Source organism: Heloderma suspectum, chromosome 12 (genome assembly GCF_057233095.1).
Source record: "Heloderma suspectum isolate Gila_16-S chromosome 12, 16-S_ref, whole genome shotgun sequence".
Taxonomy (NCBI): domain Eukaryota; kingdom Metazoa; phylum Chordata; class Lepidosauria; order Squamata; family Helodermatidae; genus Heloderma; species Heloderma suspectum.
Window position 1 is genome coordinate 8,348,611 of NC_139469.1, and position 22,886 is coordinate 8,371,496.

Sequence of the window (22,886 nt, forward strand, 5' to 3'; positions counted from 1 at the left end):
TAAATTTTTATCCTTGCTGTTTTAAATCTGTATTTTAAACTCCTGTACTGCTGCTAGGTTTTATTATGGTTGTATTGCTATATTGTGGTTTTAATGTTCTATATATTTTAAATTGTTTTATTGTGTGTTGTTTGGTTTTAATTTTTGTGAACCTCCCAGAGAGCTTCGGCTATTGGGCGGTATAGAAATGAAATAAATAAATATAAATAAATAAATAAATATTTAACCTATGGTTTGTTGCCCTACCCAGGATTTGTCTGGCAGATGACCAAACAATCTGTTGTTTGTTTTCTCAATCCCTGGTTGTTTGTTTCCTTCCTCCTTTGCCTGCTCCCTCCCTGTATCCCAAATGCCTTTGTGGTGCTGTAGTATCAGTATGTAGAGCAGCTGGTTTTTGTTTTTTGGGTTTTTTTACCGCTCTTGCCCACCACCTCTGTAGCTTGGTGAAACAACCCATGAACAACCTAGGGTTCTTGGTTCGCATGTAATGAGAACCCATGGTTTAAACAACTCAAAGTTCACAACCCAACAACAAACCATGGGTTCTCTTTCCGGGTTCTTTATGGTTAAGAAACCATCATTTGTTAGCATGGCTACATTCACACCTCACGACAACCTAGGATTCAACAATCTATACCGTGGGTTACAGTTACGTGCAAACCAGGCCATTAAGTCATTAGGAACAAATGAAGCTGCCTTATACCAGGTTGGACAATTTGTCCAACCTGGGTTAGATAACCTAGCATTGTCTACTCTGTCCAGGGTCTCAGGCAGAGAAGGGTTGTTCCCATCTGATCCATTTTTTAACTGGAAATGCTGGATATTCAACCTTCTGCATGCAGAGCATATGCTCTACCCTTGAGCTATGGGGCTCTCTCATGAAACTGCCCTCTTTGAACCTAGCAGCCAGAATACACAGAGAAACCTATCACCAGATGTTAAGCATTTATAAAAATAAAAAAGAGAACTCCTCATAAAAAACAGGGAAGGTGACCCCTTTTTTTGATAGCTGTTTACCCTGATCCTCTCTACGAAAGGACACAGGTAAAAATCAAATCAAATCAAACCCTTACATCCTCCACCCTTTAAAGTGTATTATGATTTTGCGTGTGCGTGCCTAGTATAAAGTGCAGCTCAATCATTTCATAATTAACTCTAATTGGCACCTTACACAGTCTGTATCTTGCTTTTTTGCTTCTGCCAAGTGTAGCATTCCTTTTTATGTTTGAAAACATAAAAGAAGAGGGGGAACGAGAGAACTGTTTCCCAGTGAGCAATTCAACTTCCCAAATTCCCCTAACCTCTGTACTCTGAGAGAGCAAGTACACATTCCTTCTATGGGGTTTAAAAATGGATTTTGGAGGGAGGTATTTCAAAGCATTTCCTACAATATGCCAGCTATTGTTGTTGTTGTTGTTCAGTCGTTCAGTCGTGTCCGACTCTTCGTGACCCCATGGACCATAGCACGCCAGGCCTTCCTGTCCTAATGCCAGCTATGATGATGATCAAATTTCTATGGGTGACAGGCATAGAATCATAGAATAGTAGGGTTGGAAGGGGCCTACAAGGCCATCAAGTCCAACCCCCTGCTCAATGCAGGAATCCAAGTCAGAGCATCCCTGACAGATGGCTGTCCAGCCTCGTCTTGCATACCTCCAGTGTGGGGGAGCCCACCACCTCCCTAGGGAATGGGTTCCATTGTCATATTGCTCTAACAGTCAAGACGTTTTTCCTGATGTTCAGCTGGAATCTGGCTTCCTGTAACTTGAGCCCATGATTCCGTGTCCTGCATTCTGGGATGATCGAGAAGAGATGCTGGCCTTCCTCTCTGGGACAACCTTTCAACATGTGTGTGGCATCTCTGTCACTCATTTAGGTAACTTGTTTAAGTCCTGGTGGCTCAAATAAACAAACCAAAAACGAGTCTTCTGCAATCACATTAATTATGGTGGCCATATGTGTAAGGCGGATGTGGAAGTGACAGTAAATAAAATTGGTGGCTCCCATCATCATGTAACCACAAGTGGCAGGTTTCTCAATCTCAGTAAGAACCTAAGAAGAGCCCTGCTGGATCAGACCAAGGGTCCATCTAGTCCAGCATTCTGTTTACATAGTGGCCAACCAGCTGCCCGCAGGAAACTTACAAGCGGGATATGAGTGCAACAGTACCCTCCCACCCATGTTCCTCAGCAACTGGTGTACATAGGCATACTGCCTCTGATACTGAAGGTTGCATAGAGGCATCAGGACTAGTAACCTTCCAGATCTGCCCGCCCAGGTTAGTCATTGGACCTTCCTGGACAGGAAGGGATATAAGAGGGGCTTCTTGATCCACCTGAGCCTTGCTTGAGCATGAAGGTATGCTCCTGCATCCATAGTTTATTCTATGTCCTGACTTTTGGCTTGCTCTTTGACCCTGACTCTTGGCTTGACCTCCAGTCCCAACTTACTCTTTGGTCTTCTGGCTTGCAGGGCCAGCCTGTCAGGAGCGCCCTAGCGGCCTCTTTCAGTCTACTCCAATAGCCAACTCAAGACACAGACAAAAGGATTATTTTCAAGGCTTTAATCCTTTTACAACTTAATGACTCTTTCAGATGCTGATCTCCAGTGACTAAGCAATGAACAGCAGAGTGGCATATGCTCCGGGTTAGGCAGTTGGTCCCTGTTTGAAGGAGAGTCCCTTGAAGACCCTGAACTTATGGGCTAGGGAGAGATCCTCCCTCTTTCCCTTGGGTCCACGGGACACGACCATTGCTTGCGCGCCAAATGGAAATACGCCTCCTTTCCACGCCCTCCATCGCTTGTCGCTCCCTGCGTCTGCGTCGAGCGTCTAGCAAGCCCCCCTCCCACACTCTCTCACTGCCAGGGTCACTATCTATCTCAGGAATGCCGGCAGGAGGAATCTCTGCCAGCTGCTGTGCCTGTGAGGGATGAGCTGGCTCCTCTCCCACGGATTGCTGTTCCTCCTCAGAATCAGAACTGCTCTGGGATTCTATGGGCTCAGTTTCCACCCTGACATCACCCTACCATTAGGCAGAATGAGGCGGTTGCCTCAGGCAACAGATGCTGGGGGTGGTAGAAAGGTATTGGAGGAGAGACCTGCCCTGTGCCCCCTAAACTTGCCTTTTCCCTTTAGCTGTGGTGGAGGAGGCTGTCTCATCACCAGCGTTGAAGGAACAGCCCAGTTGCCTTTTGTACATGGAATGGGAGAAGGTGACTCCTTGCTCTTCACCTAAGGCAGCACAATATCTTGAGCTGGCTTGTGCCACAGTTTCTGGCTCCTGGCTCACCTCAGAATGCTTCTTATAGCCGAGCTCTGACAAGCTGGCACGGCAGGTACTCCAGAGGTTCTCCCACAAGCTTCAGTTTCAACACTGGAGACTCACAAACTCACCTGTTGCTCTGCACACTTCCACATGCAATTTCAAGGAGCGAAGCCATGACTCTGAATGGCATTCTCTCTATATTTATTCTCTCTCTCTCTCTCTCTCTCTCTCTCTCACACACACACACACACACACACACTCTGTGTACATAAAATCATAAATGCAGGCTTGGAAGTGCATAACAGACATACATCAAAAAGCTATAACATCAAAACAGACTTTCCCCATTAATCCATAAGCAGAGTTCATAATTCACAGTTCAATATGCTTGTGGACGTTTCTGTCATGGTCATAACATAAATTTTGCCCATTCCATCCCAAAGTCAAAAACTCTGCTCTGAAAAAAACAAAGGAAGTATGTGTCGACCAAATTGGTTTCAAGATTTCCCATGTTTTCAATAACCGTGCCAGTTTTAGCAATTGCCATTTCGGCAAAAGACAACACATCAAGCAATATTCTACTGGAGCTGCTAGACCTGAACCCCTTTGGTTGTTTAGGATTCAGTCCTATTGGATCCGCCCTTGATACTCGAAAGACTCCGAACTCAGAGGTTTGCGAGTATCCAGTGCAGAGCAGGAGGTGCGATCTTCACCTCTGTTGCAACTCTCGCCCTGCCCTTTAGCGACGTGGGCTTTTTCACCTGTCTAGGTGTGCCTTCGGGGAGGGGGAGGGGTGGAGGCTGGGGAGACTTGGGGATATGGCATAAGCTGTTGCTTCCCCACCCACCAGCACGACTCGGTTGCCTTTGTGACCCCGGAGGGCAGCCGGTCTGGTTTCCTTCATGCTGGCTGCGAGAGGGTGGGTGCAGGGAGCTCGGATTCCTGTGTCTGAGGTCGGAGCACTGTCTCCAACTTTGGATCCAGGAATCGGAACAATCCTATGCCCCCCACCGACTGTCTAGGAGCCATAGGATTGCTCTCCCTGTTACGCACCATAATTAGACTATGGGAACAACAACTCCCATTTTCTGTTTAATTCAATGCCAAACCATCTGTCACAAAACCTGGAACTTGGGGCACAGCCATCAAATACAGAAGAAGTCTCTGTTAGTATGTCAACATCTACCATTGCTTAGGGATGGTGCAGGCACCTGATTCCATCCGGGAATCTGGTGGAACCTCCCCTGCCCGCACCCCCGAGCCCCACTCACTGAGGCCCTGCCCCCGCTCTCCCTCTGCCCGCGCTCGGCAAGCAGCCCACACTCACCCCAGCAGCCTCGTCGCGCTCCAGTCGCCATTTTTGAAAATAAAATGGCGATCACAAAAATGCCATTTTCGCGAACGTGCATATTTGCATACGTATTTCACATGTATGCAAATATATGCATTCATGAAAATGTCCATTTTTGCAATCAGCATTTTATTTTTCAAAATATGGTGACCACGGAGCTTGACGAGGCCGCTGGGGTGAGTGCGGGCCACTTGTCGAGCACGGGAGGGGCTCGAGCACTGTCTGGGGACCGGCGAGTGGAGACAGGGGCTGGGCGGGTGCGTGGAGAACCCGGACGGGGTTGGGTTTGCACATCCCTACCACTGACTGCGGGAACAGGCAGGGAGTGCTGAAAGAACAGTAGCTTATTCTGGCAGCTGGGGGGTGCAGGGTGTGTGTGTGTTGCCCTATTCTCTTTTGACCTGGCCCCATATATTGTATATCAATATCCATACTTGCCTAAAAGTTTGTGATGGGCCACATGTCATACCTTACCTTCATGGTTCGATTTACAGTGCAGCGTAACTGGTCCACTACACCTCTGAATTATCCAGTGAACTTCCTCCTTTGTGCAAGTATCCAAGGGAACATTCATGTTTTCCCCTCTGATGCATCCCTCCACCTAGAGATACGAAAGTAGTGTTATTCTCGCCTCTGAGGTGATTATTCCACCTATTAAACTATGTAGTTAACAGCGTTTGGGAACAAACAACCTGCCTTATTCTTTTGCAATAGGGAGGATGCAACAGTTAACACTGAAAATAATTTCTCTCTCTCCCTCTTTTTCTCTGTCTTCTCTGCTGCCCCTGATCTCTTGACTATGAAATAGCAGCATGGACATATTGATAACTCTGCTGGGGAATTCATGTCTGTCCTATAAATGCAACTACCAAGATATAAGGAAAGGCTTGGAGAAATGAGGCATGTCCCATGCTCACTTTTGCTTCTGGAATGAGTCTCTTGTAAACAGCGATATGATAAACCAGAGGGTTGAACCCCAAAAAGTCGGCTTCAAAGTATTTTAAATAAATAACGGCACAATCTTATGCATCATCACCTATAATACAATGGATTGAAGACTTAACAATACTAGCAACATCTGAAAGAGTGGTATATAGGCGTAACTTGCAAATGGAGTTATATGTGCATATCTGGTCTGCTTTTACTGAAGTGTATGTATAACCTCCCCTTCATGGATCACTGCCTTGTTGTGGCGAAGGGGCTTGCGTAACTCAGTGAAGCCATAAGCTATGCCGTGCAGGGCCACCCAAGACGGACAGGTCATGGCAGAGAGTTCTGACAAAATGTGGTCCACTGGAGAAGGAAATGGCAACCCACTCCAGTATTCTTGCCAAGAAAACCCCATGGAACGTATCACAAGGCTAAAAGAGATGACGCCGGAAGATGAGCCCCTCAGGTTGGAAGGTGTCCAATATCCTACTGGGGAAGAGCAGAGGGTATTTCCAAGTAGCGCCAGAAAGAGTGAAGCGGCTGGGCCAAAGCCGAAAGGACACTCAGCTGTGGATGTGTCTGGTGGTGAAAAGAAAATCCGATGCTGTAAAGAACAATATTGTTTAGGAACCTGGAATGTCAGCTCAATGAATCAAGGTAAGCTGGAGGTGGTCAAACATGAGATGGCAAGATTGAACATCGACATCTTGGGAATCAGCGAACTAAAATGGACAGGCATGGGCGAATTTAATTCAGGTGACCATCATATCTACTATTGTGGGCAAGAATCCCTTAGAAGAAATGGAGTAGCACTCATAGTCAACAAAAGGGTGGGAAAAGCAGTACTGGGGTACAATCTTAAAAATGATAGAATGATCTCAGTACGAATCCAAGGCAAACCATTCAACATCACAGTAATTCAAGTCTATGCCCCAACCACTGAGGCCGAAGAAGCTGAGGTTGATCGGTTCTATGAAGACCTACAACACCTTCTAGAACTAACACCAAAAAAAGATGTCCTCTTCCTCATAGGGGATTGGAATGCTAAAGTAGGAAGTCAAGAAATCACCGGGATAACAGGCAGGCATGGCCTTGGTGTACAAAATGAAGCAGGACAAAAGCTAATAGAGTTTTGCCAAGAGAACATGCTGATCATAGCAAACACTCTTTTCCAACAGCACAAGAGGCGACTCTACACATGGACGTCACCAGATGGTCAATATCGAAATCAGATTGATTATGTCCTTTGCAGCCAAAGATGGAGAAGCTCTATACAGTCAGTAAAAACAAGACCTGGAGCTGACTGTGGCTCAGATCATGAGCTGCTTCTTGCAAAATTTCGGCTTAAATTGAAGAACGTCGGGAAAACCACTAAACCGTTCAGGTATGACCTAAATCATATCCCTGATGAATATACAGTGGAGGTGAGGAATAGATTTCAGGAATTAGACCTGATAGACCGAGTGCCTGAGGAACTATGGACGGAGGTCCGTAACATTGTTCAGGAGACAGCAACGAAATCCATCCCAAAGAAAAAGAAATGCAAGAAAGCAAAGTGGCTGTCTGATGAGGCTTTACAAGTAGCTGAGGAAAGAAGGGAAGCGAAAAGCAAGGGAGAAAGGGGAAGATATACCCAACTGAATGCAGAGTTCCAGAGAATAGCAAGGAGAGACAAGAAGGCCTTCTTAAATGAACAATGCAAAGAAATCGAGGAAAACAACAGAATGGGAAAGACTAGATATCTCTTCAAGAAAATTGGAGATCTCAAGGGAACGTTTCGTGCAAAGACGGGCATGATAAAGGACAAAGAAGGCAGGGACCTAACAGAAGCAGATGAGATTAAGAAGAGGTGGCAAGAATACACACAAGAAGTATACAGGAAAGATCTGAATGTCCCTGATAGCCATGATAGTGCGGTCACTGAACTTGAGCCCGACATCCTAGAGAGTGAAGTCAAGTGGGCCTTAGGAAGCATTAGTAACAACAAAGCTAGCGGAGATGACAGTATTCCAGCCGAGCTATTTAAAATCCTAAAAGATGATGCTGTTAAAGTGCTGCATTCAATATGCCAACAAATCTGGAACACTCAACAGTGGCCACAAGACTGGAAAAGGTCAGTTTACATTCCAATTCCAAAGAAGGGCAACGCCAAAGCGTGTTCAAACTACCGCACCATTGCGCTCATTTCACATGCCAGCAAGGTGATGCTCAAAATCCTACAAGCTAGGCTTCAGCAGTATGCGAACCGAGAACTACCGGAAGTACAAGCTGGGTTTAGAAGAGGCAGAGGAACTAGAGATCAAATCGCCAACTTTCGCTGCATCATGGAGAAAGCAAGAGAATTCCAGAAAAACGTCTATTTCTGCTTCATTGACTACGCTAAAGCCTTTGATTGTGTGGATCACAACAAACTGTGGCAAATTCTTAAAGTGATGGGAGTACCAGACCACCTTACCTGTCTCCTGAGAAACCTGTACGAGGGTCAAGAAGCAACAGTAAGAACCAGACATGGAACAACCGATTGGTTCAAAATTGGGAAAGGAGTACGACAAGGCTGCATATTGTCACCCTGCTTATTTAACTTATATGCAGAGTACATCATGAGAAATGCCGGGTTGGGTGAATCAGAGGTCGGAATTAAGATTGCTGGGAGAATTATCAACAACCTCCAATATGCAGACGATACCACCCTAATGGCAGAAAGCGAAGAGGATCTAAAGAGCCTCTTGTTGAGGGTGAAAGAGGAGAGTGCAAAAGCTGGTTTGAAACTCAACATTAAAAAAACAAAGATCATGGCATCTGGCCCCATCACTTCCTGGCATATAGAAGGGGAAGAAATGGAAGCAGTGACAGATTTTACTTTCTTGGGCTCCAAGATCACCGCAGACGGTGACTGTAGCCATGAAATTAAAAGACGCTTGCTCCTTGGGAGGAAAGCTATGGCCAACCTAGACAGCATAGTAAGAAGCAGAGACATCACCTTGCCGACAAAGGTCCGTCTAATCAAAGCTATGGTTTTCCCAGTAGTAATGTATGGCTGTGAGAGCTGGACTATAAGGAAGGCTGAGCGCCGAAGAATTGATGCTTTCGAACTGTGGTGCTGGAGAAGACTCTTACGAGTCCCCAGGACTGCAAGGAGGTCAAATCAGTCCATCCTAAAGGAAATCAACCCTGAGTGCTCATTGGAAGGACAGATAATGAAGCTGAAGTTCCAATATTTTGGCCACCTAATGCGAAGAGAAAACTCCCTGGAAAAGACCCTGATGCTGGGAAACACTGAAGGCAAAAGGAGAAGGGGACGGCAGAGGATGAGATGGCTAGATAGCATCACGGATGCAATGAATATGAACTTGAGCACGCTCCGGGAGAGTGCGCAGGACAGGAAGGCCTGGCGTGCTATGGTCCATGGGGTCACGAAGAGTCGGACACGACTGAACAACAACAACAACAATGTATAACCTATTCTTTTTCTCTTTTTTTCTCCCTGGAATATTGCAATATTTGAAACTGAGGATTGTAGAATATGTTGTTATATTTTTGACTTTTTGGTTTTGTTATTTTGTTTGTTTTGTTAAAATTCACAATAAAGGTTGATTTAAAAAACAAACAATACTATGCATGTCGAGGCAGCAAAAAGTCCTGCAACTCCCAGCATGCTCCAGCCAGTGTTGCTGGCTGGGGCATGCTGGAAGTTGTAGGACTTTTTGCTGTCTGGAGATGCATATGTTTGCACCCTAGATAAACAAACAAGCTCCATCACACGCTACATGACAAAGAAACAGAACTATGCAGATGAAGAGGGGGAGCTATGCAGATAGGAACAAGCTGGATTCTCAGCAGATGGGGTCACCAAGGAGAAGAGTTGGCTCTCAACCCATTCATGTCCTTCTCGTTTCTCCCACATACCGTCAGGGCCAGAAATATGGGAACAAGGATTTTGGCAGTTGGCCTCTGTACACCACCACACTGAAGTTGAAAGGAAACACCCAGATGGGAGCGGAGTCAGGACTTTCAGCTGTAATTCAAGGGGCTTGACAAAAGTGGGGCACTAACCATTAAGGAAGTACAGCCAGTGGCATACACACACACCCATTGCCGGTGGCTCATAAATAATGGAACGAATGGCTGACAAGCAGCTGCATGGCCAGGTGTGGCCTGTGGCCTGGGTATCCCATGACCAATCAAGCAGATAAAAGGCCTGGAGGTGGTTCTGAGTGTTACATTTGCATTTGGTAGCTGTTCACTGGAACTCCCAACATGAGGCGTCCATGCAAGCGAAGGAGGCCATCATTAGGCCGAGGAAACAAAATAAACACATCAGAGAGATCGCAAAAACAGTGAGAGTGGCCAATACAACAGTTTGGAACATCCTGAAAAGGCCTGGAAGACTACGGAAGACAACTCAAGTGGATGACCACAGAATTCTGCTCATGGTGAAGAGGAACCCTTTCACAACATCTAGCCAGGTCAAGAATGCTCTTGCGGAGGTAGGCATGTCATTGTCAACATCTACAGTCAAGACATGGCTTTATGAATGTAAATACAGAGGCTTCACAACAAGGTGCAAACCACTGGTAACGCTCAAGAACAGAAAGGCCAGATTAGCCTTTGCCAGCAAACACCTAAAAAAGCCTGTCCAGTTCTGGAATAAGATTCTTTGGACTGATGAAACCAAGATTAATTTGTACCAGAATGATGGGAAGAGAAAAGAATGGAGAAGGAAAGGAACAGCTCATGATCCAAAGCATACCACATCATCTGTCAAACATGGTGGAGGCAGTGTTATGGCATGGGCATGTATGGCTGCCAATGGAACCGGGTCACTGGTGTTTATTGATGACCTGACTGCTGATAAAAGCAGCAGGCTGAATTCTGAAGTGTATTGGGCTATACTTTCTGCTCAGATTCAGCCGAATGCTGCCAAACTGATAGGACGCTGCTTCATATTGCAGATGGATAATGACCCAAAACATACAGCAAAACCTACCCAAAAGTTTCTGAAGGCAAAGAAGTGGGATGTTCTTCAATGGCCAGGTCAGTCACCTGATCTCAACCCAATAGAGCATGCTTTTCACTTACTGAAGTCAAGACTGAAGGCAGAAAGACCCACAAACAAGCAGCAGCTGAAGGCAGCTGCCGTAAAGGCCTGGCAAAGCATCTCGAGGGAGGAAACTCAGCATTTGGCCATGTCCATGGGTTCCGGACTTCAGGCAGTCATTGACTGCAAAGGATTTTCATCCAGGCGTTAAGTTTGAAATGATGTTGGTTTGTTCCATTACTTATGAGCCACCAACGATGGGGGTGTGCGTATGCCACTGGCTGTACTTCCTGAATGGTTAGTGCCCCACTTTTGTTGAACCCCTTGAATTACCGCTGAAAGTCCTGACTTTGCTCCCATCTGGGTGTGTTTCCTTTCAACTTCAATGTGGTGGTGTACAGAGGCCAACTGCCAAAACAGTTATCCTTGTTCCAATATTTCTGGCCCTGACTGTAAGTCAGGCGCTCTCAACCTTTCCAGTCCTGGGATCCACCTTTATTCATGTATTTATTACATTTCCATACCCACTGCTAGCGAAAGCTCTCTGGGCGGTTCATAGTAATTCAAACCATAAAATGCAACAGGATAAAATGTAAAAGTTTAAAACTACAGTATAAAATAAAAAACAATAACCAAATAGAACCTAGCAGCAATGCAAAGATTTAAAACACGGTACCAAATTTAAAACAGGCGTGCAGATATGCATGTGAGGATCGACCTCTTCTTTTTTACCATTTTTTCCACTACAGTGGTAATACTGATGTTGTGACCCAGCTGAGGTCAGTTCACGATCCAGTAGTGCAGGGGTTCAGAACCTCTTTCAGCCTAAGGTCCAAACTGCACTTCAGAGAAGCTCTCGGGGGGGGGGGATTCCAGTGGTGGGCAGGACCGAAGGAAAGGGTGTGGTCAAAATACCAACATACTTCAGCTTAAAGCTCTTTCTGTCCATTACCAAGCCTTAGGAGAGGCATTTCAATCTTTTAGAATGGGGAAAAGAGACACAAAAGTGGGCAACCACCAAATCATCAGTGGCTGGAGAAAAGGGGGTGGGGCCATGGGAAAGGTGTGGAGCCATCTGGGGAACACCGGAAGGCCAGATTTGGGCCCAGGGCCTGAAGTTCTGCATCCCTGCAGTACTAGTTCCTGTCTCATCCACTGAAGATCAATGATAGAAGTCCATGGCTGCCATTCGTTCCTATGGGGGGAAGTGTTCTTGCAGTGAGGGCAAAGCACACCCTCCAACTGGTGGCTCAGCCCTTGCTGGCGGGAATCCCACAAGGATGCATGTGCATGCGTAATGTATGTGCCCGTGCACAAAGCACATAGAGTTGTAATGCTCCCCACCTACCCAGAGATCACTGGAATATATAGGTCCTCCCCTCACACACAGCTTGCATTCTTTCAGCAAGTGAAGCTCAGTGAGCTTCACCCCCTGGACGGATCCCTCTGACATCCCTACCAGAAATTGAACCTGGGACCTCCCACATGCAGAGCGTGCGCTCTACCACTGAGCTACGGCCCCTGAGCTTGTTGGACAAAGAGTCAGATTTGGTATACGGTCATTCCTCGTGGCAATAAAAAAGAAAACACACACAGAACGAAACATTGGCAGGCCAGGGTCAGATGCTGCAGTGTCAAAGCCGATTTCTTACTGCCGAAATACTCACCAGAAGCAGCTGGTGACCCTCCCGAAGGCCTGCTTTCTCTGCTGGGGAATCCAGTTTGACGGAGTTGACAAAGCTTCCGTATTTGTTCCCCCCCACCAGAGTGATCTCTGAGCTCAGGCTGTCTCCATTCAAGACAATCTGTTGGACGGCATGGAGTGTGTTGTGGAGGCGTCCGACAGACGTCACCGAGGGACGGAACGGCCTAGGTCAACGAGAAGAGAGACGACATTCTCCTTGGCTTCTTGCAAGTCATCCAGGATTTTAAAATAGGAACTCGGTGCCCAGGATAAATGAGGAAGGAGCTGATGGCAACATACAGTACTGCAACAACAACTGGTTTTGATCAGGTTTGAAGGGTTTAATGGCCGGAAAAGCAGACCAAACTCAGCAAGGCCACCTCCTCAGCAATTCTAGCTGTCTTCAATCTAAGGCAGAAGTTTGGCTCTGAGAAGGAACCCAAAGTTCACAAACTCAAAGGTTCTGGAAAAGATGTTCTGAGGCTGTAATCTAAAGAACACTTACCAGGAAATAAGCTTCGCGCTGGCCTCCATGGGACTTACTCTGTCCAGAACATGCACATTTATGAGTGGCTGATAATTCGATGCGATCAATCAAATCAAATGGGAATCTTTTGTGAACGTACCCAAGGCTTTGTCTTTTAGCCATAACAGAAAAAGATATAGGGCAGTATCCATTGTTAGTCCTACTTAGAGCAGACCCACTGCGATGCATGAGACTTAAGTTAGTCATTCATTTCAATAGGTCTACTTGAAGTAGGACTAACATTGGATACTACCCACTAAGTTGTTTCAGTCTTGGTAGTGAGGATGCAAATTGCACATCAGATTAATGTTTGGACATGATCCACTAGGTAGTTCTGCAGAAGACCCTATGAAATACGCTGGAGCTATGCAAGCCAAGCTTCATTCATTTTTATGAGACGTGCACTGAAGAACTTCTCAGTGGATTGTGTCCATTCTAATAGATTTCTGTAGCACCTAGTTTATGCAAAGAGCTTTATGATCTTTCTAAAGTTTGGCCTGAATGCCAGAATCAGGACCTTGCTGACCATTTCCTGTCCTTCCCAAGGTCCGGTCTCCCCTCCCTGGCTTGACCTGAGGTCCAGTTTATGTGGTCATCAAATAGTAAAACGTTTTCCTGGACTGTACCATTTAAGGGTCAGGAGGGATGTTACATATTGGAATGCTCCCTTGAGAAACCAGTGCACCCTCCCTGCATATAGAAAAGTAGCAGAAGAGGAAAATGGCCAGGCTGAACTCCTCTCCTGACAACAGACAAGTTGATTTATCCATGGGGGAGCATTCACACTGAGCTTTGCACCATAGGAGTACAACCCCCCAAAGGGTTTTACTGCTTAGTTCTGCTGATTGTATAAACCGGCCCAGAAATCACACTCCTGCAGCTGACCCGGCATTCGCTGAAGTACCTCTCCAGAGAGAATTTCCTGAAAATGGAGTTCACTTGCTCAAGGTCCAGGCCCTCGGATTGGTGGGAAGACGAAGAGGATGGCAGCGAGGAATACCTGTCATGAAAGTCATCTGGAAAAGTAGAGACAGAAAAACATTACGAGGGGAAAGGGCCATGGAGGCTGGCAGCTCTGATGCCAGTGGGGCGGTGAATGCCAGGAATAGATTGTCCTCCCTCTCTTCACAATCAACACCACAGAGAGTCAAAGCTTCAGGCTATTATGACTTTATTCTGCGAAAGACTAGCCTTTCTACAAAGGCAGATTCAAGGAAGCTCTCAGACTGCCCCAGGCCCTGAACAACTAATCTGAGAACTCTAATCAGAGAAGATGACCCGGAGGGTAGTGAAGTTGCCGACAATTTGCCCGTGAACCTCATGGCCAAATTTGCCTTGCAGTGATGCCCCCCGCTTAGGGCAGCTCCCTCCTGTGTTGGCTTCTAAGAGTGGCTGTCCTGGTGGAGAGTCTGAGCCCCATCCCTAACTCTTCCCGCTTCGACTTGCGATGCTCTCTAGCATCTCTCAAGTCACACCCCTCTTCCTCCTCCTCCTCTGAAACATCAGTTCTCATGGTGGAAGGAGGAGGCAGTGACTCAGCCTGGGCCATCTGTTTGTCAAGGCCTTCGGAGGAATTCCTCCAGCACCTTGGGGCTCTGGGGAAAGTTCCTCGCCCGGACTCTGATCTAGCTGTTCCAACTCCGATTCAGAATCGGAGCTGTCAGACATCTCAAGGGGCTTGGACTCATCCCTGCCAGTGAATCCGCTCTGGGTTTCAGTCAGAACCAGTCAGAACTCTAAAGGAGCTATCCAAGGTCCAAAATAGCTCATAGCTCAGTGTCAGAGCCCTTGCTTTGCATGCAGAATGTCCCAGGTTCAATCCCTGACACCTCCAGTTAAGTGTACCTGGAAATGACCCTTGCCAAAAGCCGTAGAAAGCAACTGCCAGTTAGAGTAGGCAGCACTCCCAGTGGGTCTGCCTCGATATAAAGCAGTCTGTGAATAAATTGTGGAAGTGGGCCATAGCTCATGGTAGTTGGACAGAGCATCCCAGGTACAGAGTCCAGGCTCTCCAGTTAGGCATGTAGGGATGTCAGAGAAATCCACAATGGGAACAAATGAGTTCGGTTTCTATGCATCCAACCCACAGATTCTGCAACAGAGTGTCTTTTACTGAGTCACATGGATTTCACAGACTTGTGGACAAGTTTTTTACTTTCTGAAATCTTATGCAAATTTAGTCATAGAAAAATACGTAATGTAATAAAACACTGGCCAAAGAGATGCATTTCCCTTCAGGCTAAAGCAGGCCCAAGGGTCAGCACCTCCATGCACCAGATGGTGCAACTTGGGGCATTCCTCTTTAGAAGGAACAGCATTCTCCAAGTCCTTACCTTCTAACTCCAAACCATCACAGCCAAAACTGTCGTTGTCTTCTTCAGTCAGACTGGAATTAAGGAACAAAGTAGATCGTTTCTTTCCTGCCTCTCTCTCTGTCTCTCCCTCTGTCTCCCTCCCTCCCTCCCTCCCTCCCTCTCTCTCTCTCTCTCTCTCTCTCTCTCTCACACACACACACACACTTTTTACACATCGTAGCATTCAGCAACAGATAGCAGAAGACTCACAGCCGAAACGCCTCCAACGTAGGAGGCTGTCTGAGGTGCCAGGTGAAACAGCTAGACTGTGCCAACAGAGACAGGCATGTGTGAAGCAAGGGAGGGGTAAGGTTGGAGAAGGATCATCCGGAGAAGAATGCCCAGGGGGGAGTGGCAGATTGGCAGGATATTTCTAAAGAAGCAAACGTTCCCCCTACCCCACCCGTCCCCAGGAGGGATGTCATGAGGTTTCCTATAGGAGGGAATGCACGTCTCTCCAGCAGTCCTGAACTGGTTCGGCTGCTCTCACTGTTTCCAGCTCTGGCTTTTGAAATGTCTCAATACGCTGCATATTGTACTCAGAAGAGTGGTGCTTTTTTGTTGTGGATTTGTTCTTGTTTTTAAAATCCACCAGGCATTCAAAATGTCAGAGGTTCACCAGTGGCAATACTCCCGTCGAAAGGAAGTATTTTCAGGTAGCATAGATGCAAAGGAAAAACAGAGCTGCCCCAATCACCTTGTCAAATACCATCAAAAGCATTCTGACAATTTCACACACATTTCCCCCTTGGGTGGGTCTTTCACTAAACGCAGCACCCAGAAAACAACCCAATGACAGCTGTGGTCTTGAAGCAGGATGACAGCTTTGCCCCAACCTGGTGCCCTCCAGAGGTGCTGGACTACTGCTCCCACCATTCCTGGCTGGGGATGATGGGATCTGCAGTCCCACCTCTCAGAGGGCTAAAGGAGGTGTTGCACACAATTACATGGAACATTTCCCCAACTTTTTAAAATGAAAAGCAGCCCCTGGGGGCCAGAGACGGAAGGAGAAGAACAGCCGGAGAGGAGGAGCTGCTTAAACCTTTCCACCTTGGCTTTTTCACCGCTCCAAGCTTCTCTTGAAGGGAAAAGCATACCTGTTCTCCTGCAAGAGGAAGATCAGATGGGGGGAGTATGGAGAGGAAATACAACCACATGACTCTCCCACTTGTATAACTTGTATTTCTGGGCCAAAGTAAATATTTTATGGGAGATCGGGGATCAGATCTCTTGAAGTATTTTTGAAACGCTGAAAAACAGCTGTGGAGTCTCTCAATTGGCTCAAGGCCATGGTCCTGGGAGAGGGAGCTTCACCCTTTCTCCCACAAAAATCCCACTCCCCAAAGCTGCTATTAGTGCCACTGAGGGAGGAGGAAAGAACAGTCCCATCATGCACCTGTCTTCTTCCCCAGGGAGGCAATTTGCAGCTTTCTGGGAGGCGGTGTGTGTGTGTGGATTTCATATGGGAAAGGGACAGGAGGAGAAAGGGTCAAACCAGGGCTGGCCCCGAATCTATTACTCATTGGTCTGGATCTATTCCCATAGCCCTCTAACTCCCACCTCCCCACAAGCTGCAATGCCCGCCCCGCCCCCCAGCAATGAAGCATAGGGAAAAAAATCTTTCTATTAGTGGCAATGGGAGTGTTTTCCTAAGCTTAGGGGTGGGGGTTTCCAGGGGTATCACACTTGACTGTGTATTGTGCCTCCCCCCAATTTCCCCTCCACAGGGCAACTAAGCTTAGAAAAACACACCCCTTCCTTAGATACCAATGGGAAAATTGGGCCCTGAATCTTTTAAGTGCCTAGAAACACCCCTGGTTTCCAGTCTGGGCCTCTAATCTGCCCTGCGGAGGTTCCACATCTGGCTTCCAAGACCCGCCCTTTGAAGGACCCCCTTTGTTGGAATCCCCGCTCTTATCTTGGATCTGCGATCAGAGATAAGAGCGGGAATGCTGCCAACTGGGAAGCTGTTAAACGAGACTCCCCAGATCCTGCTTCCTCAAGCCCCGGGAGAAAAAGGGGAGAATGTGGCCTTTAAATGATGCATATATACATTTAACATTTGGAGTTGGGACCACAGCATACATAGTGGGCCTCAGAAACAGAAGAAAAAGAGGAAATGAGGGGAAGTGCGTTTATTTGTCTCTCAGTGTTGGGGTGTGTGTGTGTGAAAAGGTACACCCCACTGCAGTATACAGGAAAAGAGATTACAAGAAAAGCATTCATAGATAAATAAAGCCAGGAAAACCCCATGCATAGAGACCAGCCAAAACCAACTTTCAGGACAATAAGACCGCTTTTTGCTACTCATCTACTGGCAGCATTTCGTTTCCTCTCTTTCTTCCCCCCTAAATGGCCTGTGCATGCCCCCAACAATTATTTTAGGCTACAGAAACCAGTGCAAATGAGGTTATCAATTTAGGGCAGAGTGAAAATGCCTCCTTCTCCCCCATGTTTGTCACTCCATCTGTATGTAGTGCATTTGGAAGCAGTGGGGGGGAGGGAATTTCGATTCTTTTTTGGATGGGTGCCAAAATAAGGGGGGCGGCATGCTGGTGGCAGCAGTGGTGGTCATGAGAGCTCTTCTTGGTTGCCCATGGCTGCCAGCTCCCATTTCCCCTGGATGCCTTCTGGGACGCTGCTATGTAGCATTGTCCCCAGGGGAATTCTGGGGACAAGGGGGTTACAGCAGCGGTGAGAAGCTTCGAGCACTCCAGTTGTTTTGGCCTCCAGATGCATTGGCCTACAGTCAGGGCCAGAAATATGGGAACAAGGATAACTGTTTCAGCAGTTGGCCTCTGTACACCACCACATTGAAGTTGAAAGGAAACACACCCAGATGGGAGCGAAGGCAGGGCTTTCAGCTGTAATGCAAGGGGTTTGACAAAAGTGGGGCACTAACCATTCAGGAAGCACAGCCAGTGGCATACGCGCACCCCCATCGTTGGTGGCTCATAAGTAATGGAACAAACCAACATCATTTCAAACTTAAGGGTTGCCTTTAATACCTGGATGAAAATCCTTTGCAGTCAATGACTGCCTGAAGTCTGGAACCCATGGACATGGCCAAATGCTGAGTTTCCTCCCTCGAGATGCTTTGCCAGGCCTTTACTGCAGCTGCCTTCAGCTGCTGCTTGTCTGTGGGTCTTTCTGCCTTCAGTCTTGTCTTCAGTAAGTGAAAAGCATGCTCTATTGGGTTGAGATCAGGTGACTGACCTGGCCTTGAGAAACTCTTGGGTAGGTTTTGCTGTATGTTCTGGGTCATTGTTGTTCAGTCGTGTCCGACTCTTCGTGACCCCATGGACCAGAGCACGCCAGGCCTTCCTGTCCTGCGCTCTCTCCCGGAGCGTGCTCAAGTTCATATTCATTGCATTGGTGATGCTATCTAGCCATCTCACCCTCTGCCATCCCCTTCTCCTTTTGCCTTCAGTCTTTCCCAGCATCAGGGTCTTTTCCAGAGAGTTTTCTCTTCGCATTAGGTGACTGGGTCATTATCCATCTGCAAAATGACGCGGCGCCCTATCAGTTTGGCAGCATTCGGCTGAATCTGAGCAGAAAGTATAGCCCGATACACTTCAGAATTCAGCCTGCTGCTTTTATCAGCAGTCAGGTCATCAATAAACACCAGTGACCCGGTTCCATTGGCAGCCATACATGCCCATGCCATAACACTGCCTCCACCATGTTTGACAGATGATGTGGTATGCTTTGGATCATGAGCTGTTCCTTTCCTTCTCAATATTTTTCCCATCGTTCTGGTACAAGTTAATCTTGGTTTCATCAGTCCAAAGAATCTTATTCCAGAACTGGACAGGCTTTTTTAGGTGTTTGCTGGCAAAGGCTAATCTGGCCTTTCTGTTCTTGAGCGTTACCAGTGGTTTGCACCTTGTTGTGAAGCCTCTGTATTTACATTCATAAAGCCATCTCTTGACTGTAGATGCTGACAATGAGATTCCTACCTCCGCAAGAGTGTTCTTGACCTGGCTGGATGTTGTGAAAGGGTTCCTCTTCACCATGAGCAGAATTCTGTGGTCATCCACTTGAGTTGTCTTCCGTAGTCTTCCAGGCCTTTTCAGGATGTTCCAAACTGTTGTATTGGCCACTCCCACTGTTTTTGCGATCTCTCTGATGCATTTAGTTTGTTTCCTTGGCCTAATGATGGCCTCCTTCACTTGCATGGATGCCTCTTTGGACCTCGTGTTGGGAGTTCCAGTGAACAGCTACCAAATGCAAATGTAACACTCAGAACCACCTCCAGGCCTTTTATCTGCTTGATTGGTCATGGGATACCCAGGCCACAGGCCACACCTGGCCATGCAGCTGCTTGTCAGCCATTCGTTCCATTACTTATGGGCCACCGACGATGGGTGCGTGTGTATGCCACTGGCTGTGCTTCCTGAATGGTTAGTACCCCACTTTTGTCAAGCCCCTTGAATTACAGCTGAAAGTCCTGACTTCGCTCCCATCGGGGTGTGTTTCCTTTCAACTTCAGTGTGGTGGTGTACAGAGGCCAAGTGCGAAAACAGTTATCCTTGTTCCAATATTTCTGGCCCTGACTGTATATCTTCCCATTGGCTATGCTGACGAGGGCCAAAGGGAATTGCAGGGCAAAACATCTGGAGGGCCACAAACAATGGCAGCTCTGTGTTTTTGAGGGCCCTTGGGCAAGACACCCTCTGTGGGGCCCCTCCCTCAGTGAGCCTGCCTTCTCACCGTCACGGCCCCCAGCTGGTCTTGCTCCTCCTCCTCTCTCATCACTGCTACCCCTTGCCTGCATGGCAGGCAGAGATCCAGGGAGCCAGAAGGCCGCGGCATCTCCTGCTCACCACCTCCATTGTCTGGGCGGAGTGAGAGACAGGTGGACGTGCAGATTGCAATGGTGAAGAGGAGAAGCAACTCCAGGAGGGTCTGGTCAATGGGCCCCTGCTGGGGTGTGGGCCCACGGCAGGTGCCCAACCATGCCCACCCTTGACGCCAGCCCTGGCCACAAGTTGTCCGCCCCTGGGCTATATGATCGTTCCTACATGGCTTCTGAGGATGATGGCCACCAGCCACTGGGGAAGAGCTGTCGTTGCTGCCACTGATAAGCCACACTGGCTCTCCTTGCCAGTGTGATCCCAGAGGCTGGAACAGATGCGGCTTCTCTTCTGGAATGTGAGCCCCGTTCTGCATGCAGAAATCCCAAACTCACCTTATAAGGGGATGGAGGATTACGCAAAGCTCGCGGACCTCGCAGACCATCCCTTATTGGTCTAGTGGCACCTACCTGGTATGGGGAGCGTCTTCTTTGTAACGCCGGACTATGGAGTCGTTTCCTGGTGGCTCTGGGGTGGTGGACATAATGCTGGGGTTGCGATTCCGCAGTGTTTGCTGTAATTCAACGAGCAAGGCCAGAAATCAACAAGTGAACACAAACAGACCGGCAACCCATCAGCAATGCAATCCTCCGCAGGTCTGCTCAGAAATCCATCCCTAGAGTTCAGTGGGGTTTTCTCCCAGGTAAGCGTGCAAAGGCTTGCAGCTTAAAGCTGCAATGTTCTTGTCAGTTCATACCAATTTATATCAGGGATGCTGAACCGCAGGAGTGCCTGAGGTCCCAATCTGGCTCGCCAGGTTTCCCCAGATGGCCGCACCTCCTTTCCCCTGGTCCCACCCCCTTTCCCCTGACTACCAATCATTTGGGGCTTTCCCAACTTTTGTAGGTTACCCCCCGCTCCCACAATTCTTAAAGGTTGAAATCGTTGGGAATATCACAAGCTCGCCTATATGTTACAGGAAGGGGGCAGTGATGCTGTTAGTTCATGGGAGTTGGGACCACAGCTAGCCTTAGGATCTCTATGGCCTACAGTATGGTTTCCTGCTCCTCCCTTCCCTTTCCCCCCCCTCTCTCTCTGACCTCCTCCGCTGCTGGGAGCACACATGTTTGCTCTCTCTCCTGCCGGCGTTATAGAACAAAGAAATGGACTGAATAAACTCCATTTGAAACTCTATGCTGTACCTGCATTTTTATGCAAGAATACTGTGAGTAAACTGTTTTACCTTCTCTTCACTGAAGAGTGGTGTGGTCTTCTTTTTAGCCTCATGTGCATGTGGGACTGGTAAATGCTCATGCTGTTCTGCCTTTTGCTTTGTTCTCTGCTACCTGCCTTTCTAACAGGAGGCAGCAAGACCAAATAATCCCATCAGAAATGTCTCTCCTAGGGCTTAGTTACTGGCAGTAAGAGCTTTAAGCTAAAATATGCTGGTATTTTTGGCCCCAGCCGCCACGGGAATACAGTCCCTGAGAATGGAATTTGGCCCACAGACTGAAAGAGGTTAAAGACCCCTGATATATTCAGTAGATTGAAGATATTTGCACGATGCTCAAGCGTACAGGAAAGGCAGCCTCTGAAAGCCTCCCAAAACAAGATTTGTGTGCAGCTCACAGATCAGACAGTCAGAGCTGGGTACTTCAGTATCTCTCCATCTTGATGCCTTTCCAGATGTGCTTGTTGGCTGCATGTCTCATTGCGAGGTGTATGACAGTGTATTCATCACAGGGCAGTGATTTACATAATGCCTAACGGGTTATTTCATCCCCCTTCCACCTAATGGATTCAATTTAAGCAAAGAAATTAGTTTCCACTTTTGCCCTTTTTTATTTAGTAGCAGTGCTGGCTACAGGTTTTTGAGGGGCAAGGCACCTTCCATGAGCCCCCTCCCTCACTGAGTTGACCTCTGCACCGCCATGGTCACCAGCTGTGCTTGCTCCTCCTCCTCTTTCTCATCATTGCCCCCGCTTGCTTGCTTGACAGGCAGAGAGCCAGGGAGCAAGGTGGCCGCGGCATCTCCTGCTCCCCCTTCTCAACACCACCGTTGTCTGGGCCGGAGCGAGAGGCAGGTGAACAAGCAGGTTGCCGTGGCAAAGAGGAGGAGCAATTCCAGGGGGCTCTTGTCAGTGGTTGGACCCCTGCCATTGGGCCCCTGCTAGGGTGTGGGCCCTCAGCAAGTGCCCAACCATGCCTACCCTTGAGGCTGGCCCTATTTATTAGGGTACCAATGGCCAACCTTTCCTCCTTCTGCAAGCGAGGCGGGTCAAGATGGTGTAGAATAAAAACAGCAATGGACAAAACAAAACAAAACAAGCTAAAACAAATCAATCAAAACAATACGAGCAGCAATAAAAATAAAGGAAAAACGTGAAGAACCAAAACTGAAACAGAAAGCAAATGCTACACAGCAGATAAAATTAACAGCTTCTTGGGGGAGGGGGGAGTAATGTCTTAAGGCAGTTTGGCACGGGTAAAGTGGGGGGCATCCATACTTCCTGGGGCAGGGAGTTCCACTGGCTGGGTGCCACAAGCAACCCATCGTCCCCAGCAGCTGAATTCATAAGGTAAAGGGATATGTAGGAGAGCCTCAATAAATGGCTTTAGAGGAGCCTCCCCCAACCTGGTGTGTCAGACTATAACTCTCATCATCCCAGCCAGCATGCTTGTTGGCTGTGCTGACTGGGGGTGATGGGAGTTGTAGTCTGATCTTAGAGAGAGGACAGATTCATAGGAAACAATCTAGGTCATGGAGGGCGCTATCGTATGCACGGACAGAAAAAGATCCTACAACTCCCAGCATGCCCCAGCCAGATGCTAAGGACCATCTTAAGAGAGGGACTACAGCTCAGCGGCAAAGCACTCACTTTGCATGGAGAAGGTCCCAGGTTCAATCCCCAGCTTTTCAAGTTTTTAAAAAAGGAACAGG

At 47.7% G+C, this 22,886-nt stretch overlaps 1 protein-coding gene across 8 annotated transcripts in view; it reads right to left on the reverse strand.

Annotated features, from left to right (window-relative positions):
* The window catches only part of CARD11 (caspase recruitment domain family member 11), a 137,673-nt gene that overhangs the window by 34,555 nt on the left and 80,232 nt on the right, over nt 1–22,886 (reverse strand). For 7 of the 8 annotated variants that reach the window (XM_084818275.1, XM_084818276.1, XM_084818279.1 and 4 more), the window contains exons 12-16: nt 20,416–20,519; nt 15,129–15,181; nt 13,700–13,811; nt 12,253–12,454; nt 5,092–5,218 (exon numbers count right to left, since the gene is read on the reverse strand). In XM_084818275.1, the coding sequence (XP_084674401.1) occupies nt 5,092–5,218; nt 12,253–12,454; nt 13,700–13,811; nt 15,129–15,181; nt 20,416–20,519 (598 nt within the window). The remainder of the gene's footprint in view (nt 1–5,091; nt 5,219–12,252; nt 12,455–13,699; nt 13,812–15,128; nt 15,182–20,415; nt 20,520–22,886) is intronic. The other variant, XM_084818280.1, reaches the window with a different exon arrangement.